The sequence below is a fragment of the Branchiostoma lanceolatum genome, chromosome 16 (assembly GCF_035083965.1).
Source record: "Branchiostoma lanceolatum isolate klBraLanc5 chromosome 16, klBraLanc5.hap2, whole genome shotgun sequence".
Classification (NCBI taxonomy): Eukaryota; Metazoa; Chordata; class Leptocardii; order Amphioxiformes; family Branchiostomatidae; genus Branchiostoma; species Branchiostoma lanceolatum.
In genome coordinates, this window is record NC_089737.1 from 9,710,187 (window position 1) to 9,731,193 (window position 21,007).

Sequence of the window (21,007 nt, forward strand, 5' to 3'; positions counted from 1 at the left end):
TCGTATGTATTTCATAAAAGTTGTATGAATTCCGTGAAATTTGAATACTTAGGCACCGATGTGGCCATGTCCTTACGGGTTCATTGACCCCGGGGTGTGACTTAACATATACAAATGTACACGCCCACGCCAAGTCAACATACTATTAATGATAACCACCGTTAACACTTCACGGTGTGGAAGCCAGACTGCTGCCAGGGCCGGCACGTACAGGACAACTCCTCGGCTCCAGGGGCAACCGACCCCGAACGTTTGCCTCAGCCCCCCTGGGAAAGACCCCGTGGAGCTTTTTTGTGGAGCTGAGGAGCTGGCCCTGGAAACAATCAGGCTTCCAGGTTAGTTTGAACACATCGTGAAGTAGTATAAAGTTTAGCCTTAAAGTCACCAAAGGTCAATAGGTGGGGTTAAGACTTGAAGTTGAAGTCCCGTACGAAGGTGAAAATGGATCGGTGTTTTGTTACAGCACTTTGTTTTAATCATGGATTTAATCAAATGTATAGTATATAAAATATGTACAGTGTATAGCCAGAAAATACGTTGCAAATGGTAGGACCGAATCATAAAAGATAGCGCACAACTTATCTAAAAGCACTTGTATGCACATACACGAAATTCTCCCCGCGCCATATGAAATATCACAAAATGAAATCCAGCACATGATATGTATATATCATTTCTAAAATCAGATCTATCAAATGCTATGTGCTTATATTGAAACTTCTCTGTTAGTGGAAGCAAACAGTTCGTATTGATATTATACAGTATATCAATGACTCATTGCGTTGTGCAATCTACGTAAAAAAAAAAGGATACATAGTTTATAAACCCTGCCCCTTGTAAACACCTTTATATGTATCGCATATTGTATATTGTTCAGTCACCGGGGTTAGCCCTTCGGCTCGTTAGGTAGCCCTGGCTGTATGACGCTGTATGTATTTATTCATACAGCCAAACTAATAAGTCAAATTAAATAAATTTCGAAAAAAATATGTTTATGAATTACAGCGAATCATCGCTCTTCCTTGACTTGCGTGACGTTCTTTCTTTTCTGGATCAAAGTTATGTGGTTATGGCAGCCACGCTCTCGCGAATGTGCTTAACAGTAAACAAACATGGCCCGGGTGTAAGCACAAGCTTGTCCTTCATGAGCCCGAGTAATTCTCCACAAAACGGGAGGTCGCACTGGTAGCCAGGACTCAGATGTTTGGCACTGTGCAGGTTAACCATTCTCGTGATTTTCTTGCATTCTTCACACCACTGGTTGCCGCAACGTCCCATGTGAACCAGGTCCAAGTAGTCCAGCTCCTTACGGGGTGACTGCAAAATTAAAACGACCAAATGGGTATTAAATGCAAAATGTCGCTAGCGTCAACCCCATACCAATCGATGTGAGATGTTTATCTATTTTTGCCACCCGTGTGAACGGAGGTATTGTTTTCGGTGTCTTTGTCTGTCTGTTATGCACGTTTCACTACAGAGTGACAGGAAGTGAAGAACAAAATGTCAGAATTGCGGCAGCTAAAGAAAGCGAACTTCATAGTTGATATTAACCTTATCTGACGACTGACAGACAATCCAGGTCAATGGAGGAGACTACTAATTCACTGGGAGGCATTCTTTTTGGTTTCGATAATTATGCTATTGATGTTCATCGAATGCCGACAAGAAGTAATCAATAGACACATGTAAGGTTAATCAAAACCTTATTTGCATGATTAATTAACTACAACTAGATAAAACATACAAGAAACCCCAAAAATTCCACGGACGTATGAGATATTGAACTCTTGTTTTTCTATTGAAAATGACAAAATTATAGTAGTTTTACAGGGATGCATTTTGTCAACACTTTTCTAGCTTACCTGGTTTCTCTGACCCACGAACCGATTGTAGCCAAGGGTATGGAGGCTGTCTCCGTCGTCTTCGTCGTCTCCATGATACAGATCCAAGCTATTGATGGCTTCAACTTCACCTTGGACATCAGCAAGGGCTTCTTTTGTCTAAAATAAAAGTGTAGCTTCTCATTGCTGTGGTCCGTTGCTGCCAGTATGCCATATTCTTAACTGTCTGTCATTCTAAATATATAATCATAGAATTCATAGATCAGCACACCCAAAAATTATGAAAAGGTTTTGAGGCCCACGGTTGGAGTTCACATCGCTCATATCTGCTACTGCGAACGTCGGGCACGGCCGCCAGACTTCAGGGTGTGCAGCCTCGAATTGTGACCCAAAATAAACTGGGTGTGCCCATTACCCTTGCTTGACTTGTCATATCGCGTCAAAGTTCGTGTTGGTATCAATTAACATCCAAAACAATGTATACCATTGTTTACCTGGTAAACGAGTTAGAATTCATAGATGTACATGTAATCAAGAAGATAAAACCTTGGTTTAATGTACCGAATTCTGTTGCTAAACCGAGAGACCATTCTCGTTATTTGTAATGCATATGCGCTATTGAGCATTTAAAAAGAACAACAAGAAGGCTAGCTTACGTTGTTTCCCTGATAGACTGTTTAAAGTTTAAAGAAAATAGCACACTTCAAGCCACCATGCAATCTCTAAATGCCGTTTTGAGAATATTATACAAATGATGTATATACAGATACGGGTCTTATTGTAAAGGACAGCCACCGGGGCGTATATGCACAACACACCTTCGGATACCCTAGCGGTAATTATTGCTTACCCTGGGCCCTCTGCATTTCAAAACACACTGTAACGTTAGTATTTCACAAGTCAATGTCAAGATGTCAGGTTGCACTTACCTCATGCTCACTCGACATGTTGGCATACACAGAGGCGCCTACTTCTGTGGTTCAGTTAAGTCTGGTTAAACCCAATGTTTTGCAAACTGCGCATTTAAAAAGAACAGGGGAATCTTGCGCGACCTTGCATAACAAATAAGATGACGTAATATACAGAACTACAGGTTCACGAGAAGAATCCGAGGACAATATTAGAAATGAGGAATTGTGAAGCATGAGTATACGACCTGGGGATGTGTACTCTTGTGAAAATTTGTATATCGTATTTGCAACCTTGGAGGTTAAAACCTATTCTGATCTTTTATCATATGCGCCGCGCGTTCCAGGTCAACTGGAATGATCACTTTCGTACGGGCTATATATAGAGCAATCTCCAAGCAGAATTCGGAAGGAGACGTCGACTTTGACGTCATAACGTTTTCTGCTGCCATTGTTTTTCTGACGCAGTCAGTCCTATGGAAATTTGCTTGAAGGTTACAAACAGGACGTTATATGCATATCAGGCCAGGGTGAAACGTAAAATAAACATCTAGAACGGGAAAGGGTATACGGTATACCAACATTTAGCCTGGTAACCGCGTCATCGGGAGATCTTCGATATCTCTACGGTGCTGGAGTGTTGCAGGCCCGCACAGGCCCATTAGCTGATTAGGGCACGTCGGGGAATTTGTACGGTTTTCGTTTCATTGTTTGGTTAGGGACGACAGTAAAGACATTAACGTCAGCTGGAAAGACTTGACTGTTAGAGAAAAAGATGCCAAGCCCTATACTTGTAAGACTGGGGCCGGTAAAACAAGCTAACCAACGTTGTGGGACCACCTGTTAACGTTATAGTTTATCAAGATGCGAGACTGGTAACATGGCCTGCTCTTGTGATTAAACTGCCAATGATTTTGCCCACGTCCACGTCTATTTGTCACGTGCACAACCTACATGGTTTCATCCGTTTAAAAGGCCAATTAAAACTGGTGTGCGTCACACAACCAAACAAAATAAGATACAAATTGTATTGCAAGAATTATACAAAAGACTGACGTTCCAAACAAATCAAACCGAAGTGACATTTAGCGTCTAATGCTACAGGCGTGTGTCACTAGGAAGACAACCTATAGTGAGATATTAAGGCCATGTAAGGCCAGCAACGTCTGTGTGTTGTCTTGTCTTGCCTTTACTGCATGCGCACACTCTTGTTGAAGAGTATTATCCCAAGTAAGTAGTGCATCCTGCTCATAGTCGTTCCAGTTCCTTTATATCATGTCCAGTATCCAAAGATCATAGTCCGTAGCCATGCCATATCAGTATCCAAGGGAGGAGGGGGGTCTAATTTCCATGCTGCTGTTAGACTGGACCGGTGGCCGCAGCCACCGCCTCCACTTCGTCTTTATTTGTGGAGGTTGTTCCAGTCCCGGATGGTTCTGGGCAGAAAGGACTCTGCCCTGTACTGTGTTCTGGTCTTGACCCGTGTGAACTGTTCAGTGTGCATACGGCGTCCACGCGGAGATGTTGGGACTATCTTGTCCCTTATGACCGGACAATTGTTGTCTTGTACAATTGATAGTAACCCTGCTTCCTCCACGTAAATGCCCTAAGTGTACATAAAAATACACACGCTCTTTGACTTAAAACGACAATAAATTTTTGTGAATTCTAATATGTGAATTTAAATTGTCTTGCAGTCTAATGCATTTTCCCACTGGCTCTTATATATAATGCATTTTCCCCACTGGCTCATATATCAAAGGCAACAGGCATGCATATATAACGTTATATAGCAGAATATTGGAAGACAGGACAAAATGATCAGCACATTGTGGGTTCATATTGAGGAAGGTTTTATTGGACTTTCTATCAAATATACACTAAATCACCACCAGACCATATTAGGGCAAGAGGAGCGGAGAAGATACAAACCATTAATATCTGGAACCAAATTCTCCAGGTCATTTTTTTCCTTTTCCACAAAAAACCATTTTTTTTTTTTTGGTCAACAAAAAATGGCACATTTGCATAGCAGCAGCGCATTTTATGTAAATGCTTGTTATTTGCATAGAGTGTTAAAATTGATATTTTTCCTTGGCTTGGGAACTTCTCATAAACTGAACAATTGAGAAAGGTAAAGTTTTGTTCTTTGTCCTTGAGAATTTGACCCCTTTAATTTGTTGTAGCCATATAAGAACAAGCAAATAAAGATGGCGGCACGCTGCAATATTCTATCTGATGTCGGCAGCCATGTTTGATTTTTTTTATAGTACACACATGATAAACACACATTCTTTTTATAGATTAACATTTTTAGCCACACTGAGCTTCTAGGATGCCTTGATATGTTGTTTAGCCCTTCTGAGCTGACACGCTTTGATAGTTGTACAAAATATAAAATCTTTTTCATATTTTTGATAGCTCTATTTCATGTAATGTTAACACCATTAGAGTTGTAGTAGCTGCATATGTCTTATTATAATGTACAGAAAAATGTCAACTGAAATTTGCCATACTGCAGTAACATAAACTTTATCCTTACAAAAAGCTGAAGGAATTAAGAAACAAGTTTGGGGTATGCTATTTCACTGCGATACTGTAGAATCCCTTATTTTCACCAATTCCCAACTTTTCATTTCAAGGAATGAAACTGTATTGACAACTACTGTATATTTGTAAGACATTTTCAAATATTTGGACAAGAAATTTCTGTTATGTGTACTTCTGTTATCTTCACTGACATTGTTCACTATAGCTCAACAACTGACAAAACTTTCCTCACAAAATATGTACATCAGTACAAGAGAATTCTCTTTTAACATAATCAACAAAATAAAACAAATCATAAACCAAACTTCTCCGATAAGGAAAATTAAAAGCAGCAAACAAGGAAAAAATGAATCTCGTTGGCAGAAATATAAAAATTACATGAGATCATAGTCATGCTACGGTAAATGTTATTACCTGTGTGCAAAAAGTAATCTTTGTGAATGTCTTCACACATTGTACAATCATTAAACCATATCAATCTAGGATAGACAAACACAAAATAAGAAGAGTGGGAACACTTGGATGCACCTAAAGTGCCCTTTTACTGAAAAAGAATCCCAACAAATACATAATCTTTTTTTTGTTATCAAAAGTATGAACAACTGAGCTGAGGTAAAATATAACACTGTGGAAAGGTCATGCCAGCAAATCTGGTCACTAAGCTGAGAAGTGATTGGTTGGTTTGAAGTATGTGTGGATGGATCCCATTTGCTGGGTTCACATGTGTCCCAGGTGATGGTTGTAAAAGGATGGATCTCATTGGTTGGTTTGTACTGCTGGCTTAGTTGTGATTGGCTACTCCACTGGGTCAATGATGAGAGGTGCGATGTACTCGGAGTGACGGATCCCGAAGGAGAATTGTGGGTACTGCAACTTATGCATGATCACCTGTGTCATCAGAAGAACAAATAAACAACAACAACAAAGTGAGCTCATGTTGTCCAATCCAAATCTTAAACGATAATCTGAGGCATGCAAGTAAACTACACTTTACTTAGATCTTACTGGAATAAATGGCAGTTAGATATGTATTGCAATCACATTAATCTTTTAAGCATGTGGCACTATACTGCATGCAAGACTATAATCAAATGGTTTTAAATAACATTTTCTACAATCATAATCAGTGTTGCTGTATTGACTGTGGCTTTCCTACTAGGGGCTTGGTCACATACGTCGAACGATCCCAAACTGAGGGCATAATTTCTTGGGATAACAGTGCATGTTTCCCACAAAATTCATCTGTCTTTTTACAGAAAACTTCGTCTTAGATATTAGATTGTTGATGGTTGCTTCTGTCACAGCCTGCTTGAAAATTCTACAGCTTTGCAATCGTACGACAAATGTGACCGTGCCGTAAGTTTGTGGCTATAAGCATTGCAGTGTGCTACTCTAGCATTTGACAGGCAGTGGTACAGAAACATCTGTCTGTAAGAAGATTCCATGTTATAATATCATACAGGACAGAATTGACAAATCATAAACAGTCACTGACAGCAGACAGGATAAACAGGTCACATGATACTGTTGGAGTTCAAGGGTCAACTGCAAACTGAAGAAAGTCAATCATATGAAACTTTATCTGATCATTGAGTTATGAAACTCATTTGTAAAGAGCACTAAACTCTATGTACAGCGTTGTCTTGTGCAACTTCTTTCAGCATTTTATTGTCTCTACCCACTAAGACTAAAGATGAAGCCATGCAGTGTATCTGTATACTAAGCACTCTAGACCCAGATAAGAATATATTCACTCCTGACTGAATGTTTGACTCTTTTTGTAGAATACAACACACTCCTTTGGAATTTCTTCTGAACTTGTGATTCAGAAATCACTTACGAGGTCATACAATTATGATTTTATGCATTTTCATTGATTTAAGAGATTGTGACCACAACTGAGATGATGGATTTAGGAATGATGTATTGAATTCTGTCAAAGACATTCAGGAAAGTGTATATAATATTAAGACTGTACATGGTTCCAAATGCGCATGCACAGAGAGGTGCATTGTGGGTAATATGTCAAAGATGAACAAAGGCCCTCAATACAAAACATAAACAAAACACGTCTGGAAATGTAGCAAGTTTTAAGAAGTAAGGGGCCTTCACCTTTGACATAATACCCACCATGCATCTCAATGCGCATGAGCAGTTGAAACTATGATCAGGTTTACAAGACATTTGCCCGACACTACCCCATTTGTAGCAAGCTACGCTGTGGAAAGCAAGTGGCAGAGCAAGCAGTGATCGTCGTGTAGAAGATCTGAAAGGTACCGTACATGTATGTACAAGAGGGAAGAACATCTAAACCATGATGGGACATTTATATTGAGAATGCCGGAGTCCAAAATAGAAGCCTGGAGATTTTCTCTTAAGGTTAACCTGAGTGAAGAAGGACAACACAACAACATGCTGTAAGGATACTAGAGAGGTCAACAGTGAAGGTCAAGTTCAACAGACACATTCTTCATAGAGGGGAAAAAATCAGCAATCAATGTAAGATTTATTAAGGGACAGACAGAAATTATTATGCATCCATGTGACTATGCACAATTTCAACTATACTTCCAAAGATTCAGAACAAAATCTCATTCCAACCTAGTAGAAGCTAGTTTGGAAGGGTGTGTGTCTTTGTCTGTGTGTACGCGTGTGTGTGTGTGCAAATAGAGACCCCTGAAGATGATGACTTAGGAAGCTAGAGCTAGAAATAAAGTTTGCTTATTTCAGAAGTGGACAGGGCTGCATCAGTAGACTTCAGCACAGAGTCATTACCTACATGAATTAATGAATAAACAAATAAATAGATAGATATCAAAAGAAAAATAAACCCGTGCTTACACAAACGCCATGTGTTAGTAGGAGGGGTCTACGATGAGGGGCGCTATGTATTCGGAGTGCCGAATTCCGAATGAGAATTCCGGCTGCTTTCTCTTTGCGTTTTGATACACCTGTGATAGAGAATAACAAAATAAGAAGAAGAAAGGGATCAAATATTTGTTGCAAACAATCACTATGTGAGGAGGAAGGAAAAACATCCCATGAAAAGTCATTCATTTACATGTACATCTAAAAGAGCCATTAAGTTACACTTAAGCCCTATTTTAGAGGAGCCTAAGAATTGGTACAAATTCTATGAAAAACAAAGTGATATGAAAAAAAATGTAAAACATTCTATAAAAAACACATGATTTTATGTTTTTTGCATAGTGCTTTGTGCGTTTTCATAAGATCTGTATGAATGCTTAGGAATCCTTGTGGTTGTGAGATAATTTATTTATAGGGAAAGTCCCTACACTATAGTACCTCTTTATGTTACTACTCCTATCTCATGGACATGCAGTTTTTCATTTATCTCCACAAATCAGGCATGCTGGCAGATTGATTAGATTACAATAATGGACTCTTTTAACTACTAATAAACTTGACTTTAAGATGTATCTTAAACCCCATCAGCTACTGAAAGTGAAGTAAAGATTACACTTTGCATATTTTCAGAGCTCTTTTTGTGGTTCTACTAACTACATAAAGTGGTATTTTGCAACATTTTGGCACCAAAAAATCTAGATACTCTGGATAGAAAAATCTTAAAATGCACACACAATATACAACAACCGCACCTTTTCAGGGCTGTGTGCGCCAGGGCCTGGTTTCTTGGTGGTGTCACCAGGCATCTGGTTTCTCCCGGTCATCGAGTAGAGTGGAGCTCGGCCACGGTTAATGTTTGGGTCCGCTACTCTATACGTGCCGGGTCCGGGGGTCTGTAGAATAGTAAGAAACAGTATTGAGACACAGTATCTAGAGTCTATGATTTGATCTTGTGCTCATCATGTGATGGTCATATGACAATCATGCATTTACAATGTGACAGTAGAGATAACCAATGACAGCTTTCTATGCAAAAGACTTCGGTTTGAAAGGGCCTCTCAGAAATTGAGAGAAAGCATAACTGTTAATAGAGTTTATATGGCGATTAAAAAGAAATTGATAGGGCACATGTAGGTGAATGGATATATAATTTTCTAGCCATCCATTCAACCCCAAAATAAGTTCTTTGAGTGACTGAATCCTTGAACGGAATGATTCTTAAATGTTGAATTTGCTTTCCTCTAGAAAGTCTTAGAATTTGATACGGCCAATCAAATATACAGTACAGCTGATCAAAAGATATGTATGACACGTAGATATAGATGCATTCTTTCACTTGTTTATTCAATCATTTGATACCTTCTGTAAGTCCTCATGAAAGCTGCCGATTTTCTGTCGGCTTGTCAGCGAGTAGTTTGGCGCCGAGGTCTTCCCAACAGCCTTCGGCCCGACCACCGCTGGCAGGGAGTAGGCGTTGGGCGCGGGCGTGTTGTCGAACTTGAAGCCTCGCGTTCGGGAGGCGAGGGAGTACGCTGGAGCTGTACGAGTCGCGGAACGGCCAGATTTCTCTGGAGCGTACGCACCTAATTGGGGATGGTATAGTACAAAGGTGGTGAATATTCTACATTGAAGGCACTGAGTATAACAATAATGCATATTTCAGCACCAAGGACGGCACTATTATAATTAGGTAACAACTTTTTTCCCTTGTCATTTCCTTGTCAATGTTTAACAATCTCTTAGAAATAGCTGTATTACTTATTTATTTACTGAACAATATACTTTTGACAATTCAGAAGTATCAGAAAATAGAAGAAAAAGAAGCTTTATTGAAGCAACAAAAAGTACAGTGACTTTTCTACAGTCAGCTACAAACTACAAAATAGAAATATGTAATGAGATTCTCCACTAGCTAATCATTTACATGTATCATTAAAGCTTCTAGATCATGTTATTTTCTTGACAACTTTCCAATGGTCATGAAATACATGTAAGCATGTGAAAATCACATGGTCATGAGACAGTCATGTTATGATCATGTGACAGTCATGTGATGATCATGTGACAGTCATGTGATGATCATGTGACAATCATGTGATGATCATGTGACACTCACCTGGGCCAGGTGTGCTGAACATGGTGATGTCCTTCGGCCGGCTGTACAGGGAGTAGTGTGGGGTCCCATCCTTCCCCTGGCGCAGGATGTTGGACGGCACCAGGTAGCCTGGTCCCGGGCTACAGTCGTTGCTGTACTTGTTGTGTCGGACGCCAAAGCTGTAGGCCGGAGCCAGCTTACGGGTCGGGTCGTGTTTCTTCGCACCTGTAGCGAAAGTCTGGGTGTGTCCTGATAGGGCATCACGCAGGGGTGAAGGGTGCAGGGATGACAGTGTTCTCTTGTGCAATCTAACATTTTTATGCAACACTACATACGCAAAGGACTGAACATAGGCCTGTGTTTGGTTACTTCATAGATATGATTCTATAGGAAGCTAGCATTGGTGCCCTAGCTTGCACTTTCTACGAACTTGTACTCTGTGCAGGGATGACAGTGTTCTCCTGTGCAATCTAACCATCTATACAACTTAACGTACACAAAGGACTGAACATTGTCCTGTGTTTGGTTACTTCATAGATATGATTCTATAGGAAGATAGCATTGGTGCCCTAACTGTTAGTAGCTTGTACACTGTGCAGTACTATGTGCTCATAGTTCCAAGAACTAAGTTGTTACTGTTGTTATTGCGCCTATATTAAACCATGAAACACTCAATGCAAAATAAATACTATAATGTAGCAATCATGGCAACGTGATATTCAACAATTTCAATCAAATACAAATTCCTTTTCTACTACACAAAGTGCCCTGTACACACCCACACAGACTAGTAACCACTATATTACAATGTATTGTCATATAATACTTGCCAATTCCATATATATTGGCCTGTACCCCCAAGTATCATATTCAGACATTTATGTCATACCTAGGCCAAGATAACGTTCAATACCAGTCTTCTGGACCGGTTTGGATTCTATGGTATCCCGCAAAGCTTCTACCAAGCCACTTCTATCAAACAATTGCAACACTTTTGGAGTGCCCCACATGTTCCACTGTCGAAAATTTCATTACTGAATTTTGAGGTTGGAATTGATGTTCTTACAATTTCTTGTTTGAGGTCACCACTTCTGGTGCATTTCACATTGACATGTTTTCTTGGGTATACAACATAAATAGAATACATCATCAATAGAATACAACATGTATTCCGTATCACCCTTGGTCCAATACCGTGTTGTATTGTATACTTATCCTTCCCGCTCCCCTGACTGACCTGTACTGCCGGGCACCATGTACTTAGGTCCGGGGCTGTGGTACATGGCCGCGATCGGACCACGCGGTCGGGTTGGCTGCCAGTTGGATCCCATGGTCGTCTTCCGATGTCAGCTCAGTTCTGAGCAATTCTGTGACGACACAAGTATTCTTCAATGAATAAACACAAAGTTAAACCACAGGACGGAGGCAGGGTTTATGGAAAAAGCTGGGCCAGCGGCTGGGCTGGCTACCCAGCCTAGTTACCCTTTCTAGATCCAAAGGGTCTGCATGGGGTTTGGCCTGTAATGGAATTCTTTTTAAGAAAAACCTCAGAAAACATTGGAGGCCAAACCCATGGATACCCTAGGGGCCCAGAAAAGGTAGCCTGGCAGGGTAGCCAGCCCAGCTGCTGGGCCCGGTCTTTTCCATAAACCCAAGTGAGATATCTGGCGGTTTGCCATCTATGTCTCAAGACATACAAAAGATGGATGGTACATTTTAACTCGCGTCCCTACGGATCTTAAGGAGTTAGATTTAGGTCATGTACTGTGACTTGAGTTTGAAGGATATCCCTTGGGAGTTAACTGACATAGTTTTCACCTTTGTTCACGATATTGCCACAACAATTGTTCACACAAATTGGCATCAAATTAGTGCTGCTTGGCTTATCAAAATCTAATGTATTGAGAATCTGATTTTTCGTACAGTAGGAATGTTTTGAAGTTTCACGAGCAGATCCAGTACTGCAAATCTTGAAATCTTCTTAATTTCAGTCACCGTAAAAATCATGGCACCACGAATGTGTGTTTTCAGTACTACTGCGCTACAGAATTATTTCAATCGCGAACTTAAAACATAATGAAATCTCATTTCACCTCTCATCACGAAATTACACCTCTAATCACGACAATTCGTAAGTCCCAGGGAGAATAACTGAATTTACATGACAAATTTATTATGATATCATAAAAGGAAAGCTACAAATTTGGTCCTGTCCTTAGTGCTGAACACAATAAAAACTGCAAAAAAATCACAGAGCTTTCAAAAAGTCAATGAAATTCAGACAGACAAAGTTGTATACTAAAAATCGCAAAATTTTGCTTTACTTTCGCTAATGTTACTCTACCCCAAATTCATGGCACTGTGACTATGTTTCCCTTGCATGATCACTGAACAACAAAGTTGCTTCAACCACCAACTTATAACACAGCAAAAATCTCATTTTCCCTGCTACCAAGAAATAAAACCCTACAATCATAAACAAATATACAGTACACAAAGTGATTTGGACTCCCCTTAGCTCCACTGACCTCAAATAAAATCACTATGGCAACCACCACGCCCTGAATGGGTGTGGTATCATCCCACAGGACAGACTAATAAAAAATTGATGATATCAAATGGTAGAATAGTGGGTGATTTGTATAGGTGTCAAAGAGGAGATAGAAAGAGGAAGAGACAACAATAGACTGCTTTGTTATGGTAACAGTTGCCCCACTTTCACCGGAAGTCTGGTCACGTTTTACCAGGCCTTGACATCTTTCATAAACATTGACTACTGTTATGGAATACCGTAAAAATGGAAACAGTTTTATGCAAATTTGGCAGTTTTTTTCTAGACTGAAAAACATTTATTTCATCAAATATAAATATTGATTTGCTACTTGTCCACTACTCTGAGAAAAAAGTATCTCGTTGAAATAAAACTACTAGTAACATTTTGTTTGGAAAAATACACAGTTCTATAGTACATGTACATGTATATCAATTTAGTAACGGTATAAGATGTTTGATATCATTTAATTTTGAATTTATTGATACATCATTATGATTGTGGTCTTGTTTCATCAAAGGATTATCAAGTTTAAGAGGACGAAATGGTCAATACAAAAATTCGTAAGAAATATTGTATGGTATAACAGTTGTGACTAGTCTTCTTTCATAAAGATTGGGTTTAAAATTCTTTCTTTCAAAGAAATTACCTCAAGATGGGCTGCACAAAAGTTGCTTATGTTTCCAGAATACAGTAAACCTTGCTTTTCTCTATTGACGGCATAACAATTAGGACATTCAGGGAAATTGCAATGGAGTCATCTAGGAAACATGCAGTACCAAACATGCCCACTAGGTGTCTCTTTCAACTTGACACATCATTCCCTGTCACAGTTCACTTGTGTTTCCCAGGCAACCAGGTAAACCAAATAAAGCAGGTGGTAGTGGAGCAGAACAGGTGCAACAACAGGTGTTTTATCTAGAGATAACCAGGACAACTGTCCCTTTGACCCTGGGATTGTGTACAATGTCTCTTGGCTATCTCAAAAATCTAAAATCCACTCTAAGCTTTTAAGCTTCCTTTGTTATCCTGACAATCCACTATAAGGAAGGCATTGTGGTAGAAAAATGCCTGAAAAACTGCCTATCTCTGCAAGAACAAACACTTTTTAACCATTTTGCAATTTTTCTTAAGAGTGTACTTAGTAACCCATTTTCTAATGGCTTTCAATATCAGCATGTAGTTTGGGATATGTTTTTCTTTGTTAAAAAATCCACTACTACTAGTCAATACAGACAAAGGCTCTTTGTGTATGGCCTTGTCAGGGTTTAGGTGTTCAGTCATGTGGAAAATGGCACGCTGATATCAGTAGGGTATGTGGAGGTCAGAGCCTGTCTGTATGAAGACAGGGTACGATGCTATGGAGTACTTGGCATGAGTAAATAAAGTGCTGTGCCTAGAAACAAGCTACAGGAATGTTTCTGTAGATCAATTTGTCAAAATTTGCAAAGTTGCTAGGGTTGCTAGAGAGTTTTTAGAACTTATTAGAACTTTTGTTAGTTAATTGTTACAAGTTAACTTTATGAGAAGAAGCACGCAACTTTCATGTTATAGTTGCCAAATCGAAATTCTTTTCAAGACAAATTCTTTCTCAAACAATGCTTGCATATTACTTATCATTAGGCATATAGGCTACAGGAAATTTAAGACAATTTTCAATGGAAAGCTGAATTCTGTCTAATCCAGACAAAATCATACCATGTCATTTTTTACCATTAGTAAATCCATTACTTGGACTTTTTTTCAAGAAATTCGAGAAAACTTCTTATCTCAATCACCCCCTGCTAGGATGGAATAGATGACTTATTGTTTGACGTTTTTAAGCCAATCATATTGACCAAAGCTGATAGTAGCGGGTGATGATGTCAGTGCTTTGGAATGTCTATCATGTTGACTCAACTGTGACTGTGCCACTGTGGGATACTGATTGAGAAAATGTGAAAAAACGGCGGGAGGGGGGCATTATATGTTCAGTGACACTTTTATGTCATCCCTACCTGACACACATACAGCTGGTGTGTTACGTGGAAGGGCGGTTATATCGGCTATATATATAGATACAGATACAGATACCTGTGACAAGGTTCTATACCGGTGTTCCGGGCCAGTTCGTATTTTATAGCATCCCACAGTCTTCTACTTAATGTGTCAAACAGGCTTCCATAAAATAATTCAAATGTACTTCAAATTTACAATTGACAATATACTACAGTCTTGTAAATCATTTTGTGCATTGATATGCTTGAACTTTTTATGGTCCTTGGATAATGTTTATCACATTTATTACTTTATGGCATGTTGTTTTTGCTGCAGTTCAGATTTCTATGCAAGCACTACGATTATGTACTATACATTCTATCATGTCCACTTGATACTTAGAAACTTTTTTATCAATGTAATATATAATTCACTCAGTCTGTATACATTTGCCCAATAACTTTTTTAAATATTGCACAAAAACATTGAAACAAGTATCATGCTTTACCCGCTAACCTTTAAAAAGCTAGAAAAAATATTCTGATTTATAAACCAATATTCAAATGTTAAATTTGACTGGTACAGTTACCAATTATTAGGAATTAAAACAACAGATTATGCGTTACATAAAAGGGCATGCAGGCCCCTTATAGCGTCACAAACTGGATTGTTTTGATTGGTACAAATACTTGCCACCCTTTGTGTGTTTTTGTTTTTCTTCCAGGGGGCACAAGAGTGGTGGGTGGAGGGTTTATTTTCATAGCAAGAAGAACGCCAACTAATACTCCACCACTGGTCTGCACATAACATGTGGGGTTTGTTGTTAGGTGGTCGTCATATCGGTTGCTAGGGACTTTACGACCAGTTTGAAAATCTTTCGTATCTTCTCAAAGCGTGTTACACACCAGTTTTGTACAATAAATACAGAAATGCTTTAATAAAACCAGACTGTACTCACACCAGGGAGGACCCCTACTCTTACTGATAGGTGCGGAGGGCTCTTTAACATTCTTGAGGTGTGGCTCTCCTCAAACTATCATAAAACAAGGTGCAGCCTTAAAGTTTTAAGGACAATTTTACTCCTGAAAGCCTGAAGACTTAAGAATCAAAGCACACCATTGTTTTTCCTTAGATAATTCTTATGTATCTTAAATCAATTTGGGGTAAATTTTTCTGTGAAGTCAGTTCACTCCTAAAAATGCAAAGTACGGTCAGACTGTGCACTTGCTAAAGATTACAAAGCTAAATTCTAAAACCTACTTCATGCCTATCCAATATGGGTGGGGGTGGGGTTGTTTCTATAACATAGTGCTCAGTGTGTGACAGTGCATGCCTAGGGAGTACTTGAGACTTTATGTGTTGTTTTTTGGCAGTGCACTTGGCTTTTGCACCAAGTTTAAGGTGAATATTGGGGTCAGAAATAGATTTTATAATGGATGCAGACAGGGTATCACAAGTGCTGTGCTACCGGCTAAAACTTAAAGAAGACGAACAAGTTGTCATTCAACCGACTCACAATGCACTGAATTTGTCATGACTGTAACGTTCTATCAGTTTTCACAAGTTGAAAAGTTGCGTTATATAAAAGAATTGTTTGTCCATATAAAAACAATAATCAAAGTAAACTTAAAAAAACATATCAACTAAAACTAGTAACACATGCAACCTACCATGTACTGTAAATGTTGAAACTTTTGCAGTGTTTTTTTAGTGGAAATTTTAATGGTGACCTTTCCACTGCAATGTGCATTTCCAATGTATGACTACTGTACTACAGATTCTTTTAACTGCGAATTCAAAACTCCACAAAACCACAGTGAAAGTAAATAAATTTACAGTATTTATAACTGTTCTGAGAAATTGTTACTAAATGATCCATTGTCGTCCATTCCTGAATGAGAACATAAACTTTGTATCACTGACAAATGCTGTAAATAAGCCTAGTTAATCCGGTCATACTTAAAGGTTCCACACGTATTCAAACAGCCGACAATGGCAGGTGTATTTGCCCTGATCGTTGGTTCCGCCTCCATGACTGTTACTTGGCTACCGGTGGTGACGCTCCAATAAACCGGGGTAAACTAAATGATCTCTATGGGTTTCATGACTATTTTTCTACCATAACAATAATAGTATGAGGTGAGTCCTTACAAGAAAGAGCAAAAGAACTAGACATGTAGAAATTCACTCAGAACAATTTTGGGAATGCACAGTCAATTATTTTGCATAGTAACGTCAAATGCATTTTGTCTCTTCTTTCCCTCTTTTCTGTTCAGCCGAGTTTTCATTAGTGGATAGAAAAAATACATGGGGCCATGCATGGCGAGGGGCTAAATTCTGGAAAGCAGTGGCTAACATACTCCTACTAAATTCAGAAGGCTAGTTTTGCTTTACACTACATTCATGCAGGCATTTACTAATATTATGCTATACGTAGAATGTTCTACCCTAAATCTGAGCGGTCTTGCTACGAATTACTTTGAATTCAAACGGTAAGCGCTCTATGTAAAAGGACCTGAAGGCACCCATACATGTAATGAGTGGAATAGTATAAATGGAACAGACTCTGAGATGGTTTTATGAGAACATGGTAATTGCCCGGCTGGTGAGGGTCTGGCTTTTTAAAATGCCGGGACAGTGGTGATCAAATCTTGCGGGCTGTTGGGTATTGTGGGAAACTACATCCTAGAATATGGTACTACATATTTCAAAGCTTTCCTAGCTGTGTATTTCTTACATATTCTGATGTCGTGTAAATTTCCGTAACCTACTGGTAGTTCCATTCATCCCCATTCATTCATACAACAATCAAATTGTTGGTCAGTTTCTTTGCCAAATATAAAACATACATGTACATGCACTAGATCAGCAACTTCCAAGTTGTCAAGGAAGGGATGTTGGCACAATTTTAGATTGTTGAAATATTAGACACTGCTTCTCCTAAAATATACACAACTGCGTGCACAGTACACTTACGATAGGTCCATGGACAACCACAAATCTTTCCATAGCACAACATTATGAAGAATCATTGACCCAGCATTGAGCACTTGTTTAGCTCGACCGTAAACTCTACACTTCGCCCTCCAGTGCCCATTATTAAAAGAGCTTAATGTTGTGAAAACATTGTCGCAAGCGTCACAAATGTTTAGAGGTTCATATGGTACAACTGTACAGTATGGAAACAAACACATAGCTTAGGTATATCCATTACAAGGTTGTAAATATATGACAAAGGATTTTGCTTTGAGGAAGTCAGCTGACAATGTGAAACTTTCGACCTGTTATAAACAATCATTGCAACAATTTCTTGACAAAATATAAAACATGCAGAAATGGGTTTATAGTAACTGGACAGCAACAGAATACATTTTAAGATCAGAGGAAAAAAAATTGTTTTATGAAACAAAAAAAGTTACATGTTCATTTCTATGGCAAGGTTCAACAAATAAAGTCTTTTATTTTCAAAGTTCTAGCATACAGTCCCAGTCAAGTTGCACAGCATTTCAAACATATTTTTCATATTTTACATGTAGTTTTGATACGTGCCCATATAGAAATTCTCAAAACATGACACCTCAATTTTTCATATGTTAATGGCCCTATTTCCAAAAACTACGATCAAGCTTGGGTATTTTAGTGAGTAGAAATTTATGGACTAAAAAAGAGTGGATAATTTACAAGGCATTTACTGTTTCATAAGTACCGTTTACACAAAGAAAGATTTAAGAAATAACTTCAACCAAGTTATAGATGACAGAAAGGTTTAGCCACAGAAAATGCGAGAGGACTTCAAACAAATGTTGACCATACGCCAAAAATAATTACTCAAGCAACTGGATAAAATTTTGAAACAGTCAGACGTTGCAGGCAGCATCCACTGTCTTTCGTCAGTCATTTTACTACCTGGATGTCTAACTTTCATCAACGTATAAATGTTGACCATGTTTCATAAAATTTTATGTGATTTTTCTTCTCTGAACAAGTAAGATTTGAAACCTTTTTCTCTCTGAGTTGACTTATTTAAGAGTGGAACCACACCTTTGAACGAGGATAAAGAAAAAAATGCTGCAAAAATGATTTACGTACTGCTAAGTGTGCTAAGTTGGCGTGAAGTATTCTATGTCTGATTTGAAAAGCCCTTCATACGCCATGAAAATCAATTGGGTAAACTTTTCCGACACGGAAAAGTGATTTTGGAACTCTATATAGTGAAGTATTCTATGGTGTGTTAGCTTATTTACAGGCATATCTTACAACATGTAAGTTTTATTTTACCGAGGTTTGGGGTCAACTTGCTTAAACAATGGCGTGAAAAAGTGGTTTAGAATTCAGTCTGAGGTCTCAGTGCACCGTGTGGTAAACGTTATAAAATAGGTGTGAAAATACACCGATTTTGAACCATACAACGCCAAGAAAACAGTTAAATACTTTTATTTGTACACGATCACAACTCTGAAGAGTCTATTAAGGCGTTTGAGGCAAGTAATCTGCGAAATTCCTCAACATATGCCCTATTTTGCTCGCTTAGGTTCTTGTCGCCATCGACTTCGCGTTCCTAGCAACGACCTTAGCAACGCATTGTCAGGCGTGTAACAGACACCTCGCTACCGTACCTTCAACTTTTCAAGTCCATCTACCGAACAAACAATGCCTCCAAAACCCATATCTGCTGTTTAATTCCGTAGCCAACACTTCAAACTTTCCCCTTTCTTGTAAATCTGGCCTAATTTTGTCTTTAAAAGGTAGAATTTCGGCCAAAAGTGGACAGGAAACGGTGAACATTTCTTCCTGGTGTATTTCTAGAAACCATGCACAAGATTGCGCGGGAGAGTGCACCGAATTTTTGTCTTGCAAATCGACTATTTGACGGCTTGACATTTCTTCTAGTGAGTTAAGACGTCCAAGATGTTGTCACTTACCTTAAGACGAACTTTCTCAGAGGTTTGCGCTGATTTTCAGCCTCTTTCGCCGCTGCAAATCGATCCCCACGGTTTCTTTGGAGTGCTCTGCTTTTGGGTCAAAGGTCCTTTTCTGCTCGTCCCCAGGGCTGCCGTGACGTCATCAGAATTCTTGATACTGATTGGTCGAACGTGCAGCCCACACCTGACACGTTCCCGGGTCACTTCTCGTGACAGGTGTATAGATTTTCAGACAGGTAAATAGTTTGGTGGCAAGGAAAATATGAAATGTAGGGCCAACATGCAAAAGGAATTAAGAAATGAAACTTATATATAATCTTCATACTTACATGGTGTGTGCAGTTACGCATATGTTTCTTTCTGTAATTTTTTTAGCAAGAAACATTGGATGTTCAATTATTAAGCCTGAATCTTATCAAAATATGTATTTGCCAATTAATTTTCGCTGCTGTTTTATGGAGCCCAAGATGGATAAACATCTGTTTTTCTTGCTAAATTCGATTCCCATTCATAGAAAATGGAACATTTAAACATAAGTTTATACTTTGCCTGTGGAAAGAACTAGTGGAACCAGAAATGATTGCCTGGAACATCATACTCATTTGATCTACAACTGTCTTTGGTGGTCATATAGACCAGAAATCCAGACCCAATAGGCCTCACACAATGGCAACATAGACTAAAAATCCAGACTCATTAGGCTCACTACTTCAATGGCCAGATCCAGGCCAGACTTCACACATCAGGCTTTCAACTTTGGTGGAAAGATAGCCTTGAACCTCAGACTCACGAGGTGTCCAACATTGGTGGCCAGATAGCCTGGAACTTCAGCCTTATTACCGGTAGGTTTTCAAAACTCTTGGTCTTATAGCCTTGAATCTAAGACTTATCAAGTCTCCAACCTTGGTGGCCAGAGAGCCTAGAACTCCAGGGTTTCCTTACTTCTCAGAATGGTCGGGGTGTTTGGTTAGTTTGGTAGGAGACTAATTCTATATTAGATGAAAGTACATGTACAACAAAATTAATCCAGTCAGCAATCAACGTGTTGTTTAAAATTTAATGATCGAATAAAACTATGGTTAAAAGTCAGTTAGAAAAAAAACATTAACAAACTTGTCACCTTTTTTTCATTCCCACAAACTGATCAAGAAAAGTCAATCATGTTTTCATTTACTTGTTTTGATGTTAGGCCACAGCAAGTAATTTTTATGGATGACATCAGCGCGCTCATTAATTTTCGCCTGATTTTGAAATAAAAAACAAGAAATTTCATTGCCCTCTGACGGTGGTCAACA

At 38.9% G+C, this 21,007-nt stretch overlaps 2 protein-coding genes across 4 annotated transcripts; both read right to left on the bottom strand.

Annotated features, from left to right (window-relative positions):
* Positions 1-808: 808 nt before the first annotated feature.
* LOC136421625 (uncharacterized) lies at positions 809-2,874 on the bottom strand. The gene is made up of 3 exons (XM_066409086.1): positions 2,771-2,874; positions 1,863-2,000; positions 809-1,317 (listed from the first exon to the last, which is right to left on the bottom strand). The coding sequence occupies exons 1-3, from the start codon at positions 2,786-2,788 to the stop codon at positions 1,060-1,062; spliced, it is 414 nt and encodes a 137-aa protein (XP_066265183.1). The 5' UTR covers positions 2,789-2,874; the 3' UTR covers positions 809-1,059.
* A 2,938-nt stretch (positions 2,875-5,812) lies between these two features.
* Positions 5,813-19,828, bottom strand: LOC136422044 (ciliary microtubule associated protein 1A-like). Of its 3 annotated transcripts, none has more exons than XM_066409665.1 (7): positions 19,713-19,828; positions 11,500-11,629; positions 10,284-10,511; positions 9,527-9,750; positions 8,920-9,060; positions 8,131-8,250; positions 5,813-6,187 (listed from the first exon to the last, which is right to left on the bottom strand). In XM_066409665.1, exons 2-6 carry the CDS (start codon positions 11,591-11,593, stop codon positions 8,155-8,157), a joined length of 783 nt encoding a protein of 260 aa, XP_066265762.1. In that variant the 5' UTR covers positions 11,594-11,629; positions 19,713-19,828; the 3' UTR covers positions 5,813-6,187; positions 8,131-8,154. The 3 variants fall into 3 exon arrangements, with proteins under 3 accessions (XP_066265762.1, XP_066265763.1, XP_066265761.1); XM_066409664.1 differs by having other exon boundaries at positions 6,072-6,187; positions 8,141-8,250; XM_066409666.1 differs by lacking the exon at positions 8,131-8,250.
* Positions 19,829-21,007: the final 1,179 nt, after the last annotated feature.

What these genes read in the sequence shown, in the direction of transcription:
- LOC136422044 (XM_066409665.1), bottom strand. Translation starts at nt 11,593, where the DNA reads ATGGGATCCAACTGGCAGCCAACCCGACCGCGTGGTCCGATCGCGGCC. An exon ending in CATGGTGCCCGGCAGTACAG is followed by an intron (nt 10,512 to 11,499) that starts GTCAGTCAGGGG and finishes ATGCCCTATCAG; the next exon opens with GACACACCCAGACTTTCGCT. An exon ending in GTTCAGCACACCTGGCCCAG is followed by an intron (nt 9,751 to 10,283) that starts GTGAGTGTCACA and finishes ATCCCCAATTAG; the next exon opens with GTGCGTACGCTCCAGAGAAA.
- LOC136421625 (XM_066409086.1), bottom strand. An exon ending in TCGTGGGTCAGAGAAACCAG is followed by an intron (nt 1,318 to 1,862) that starts GTAAGCTAGAAA and finishes TTAATTTTGCAG; the next exon opens with TCACCCCGTAAGGAGCTGGA.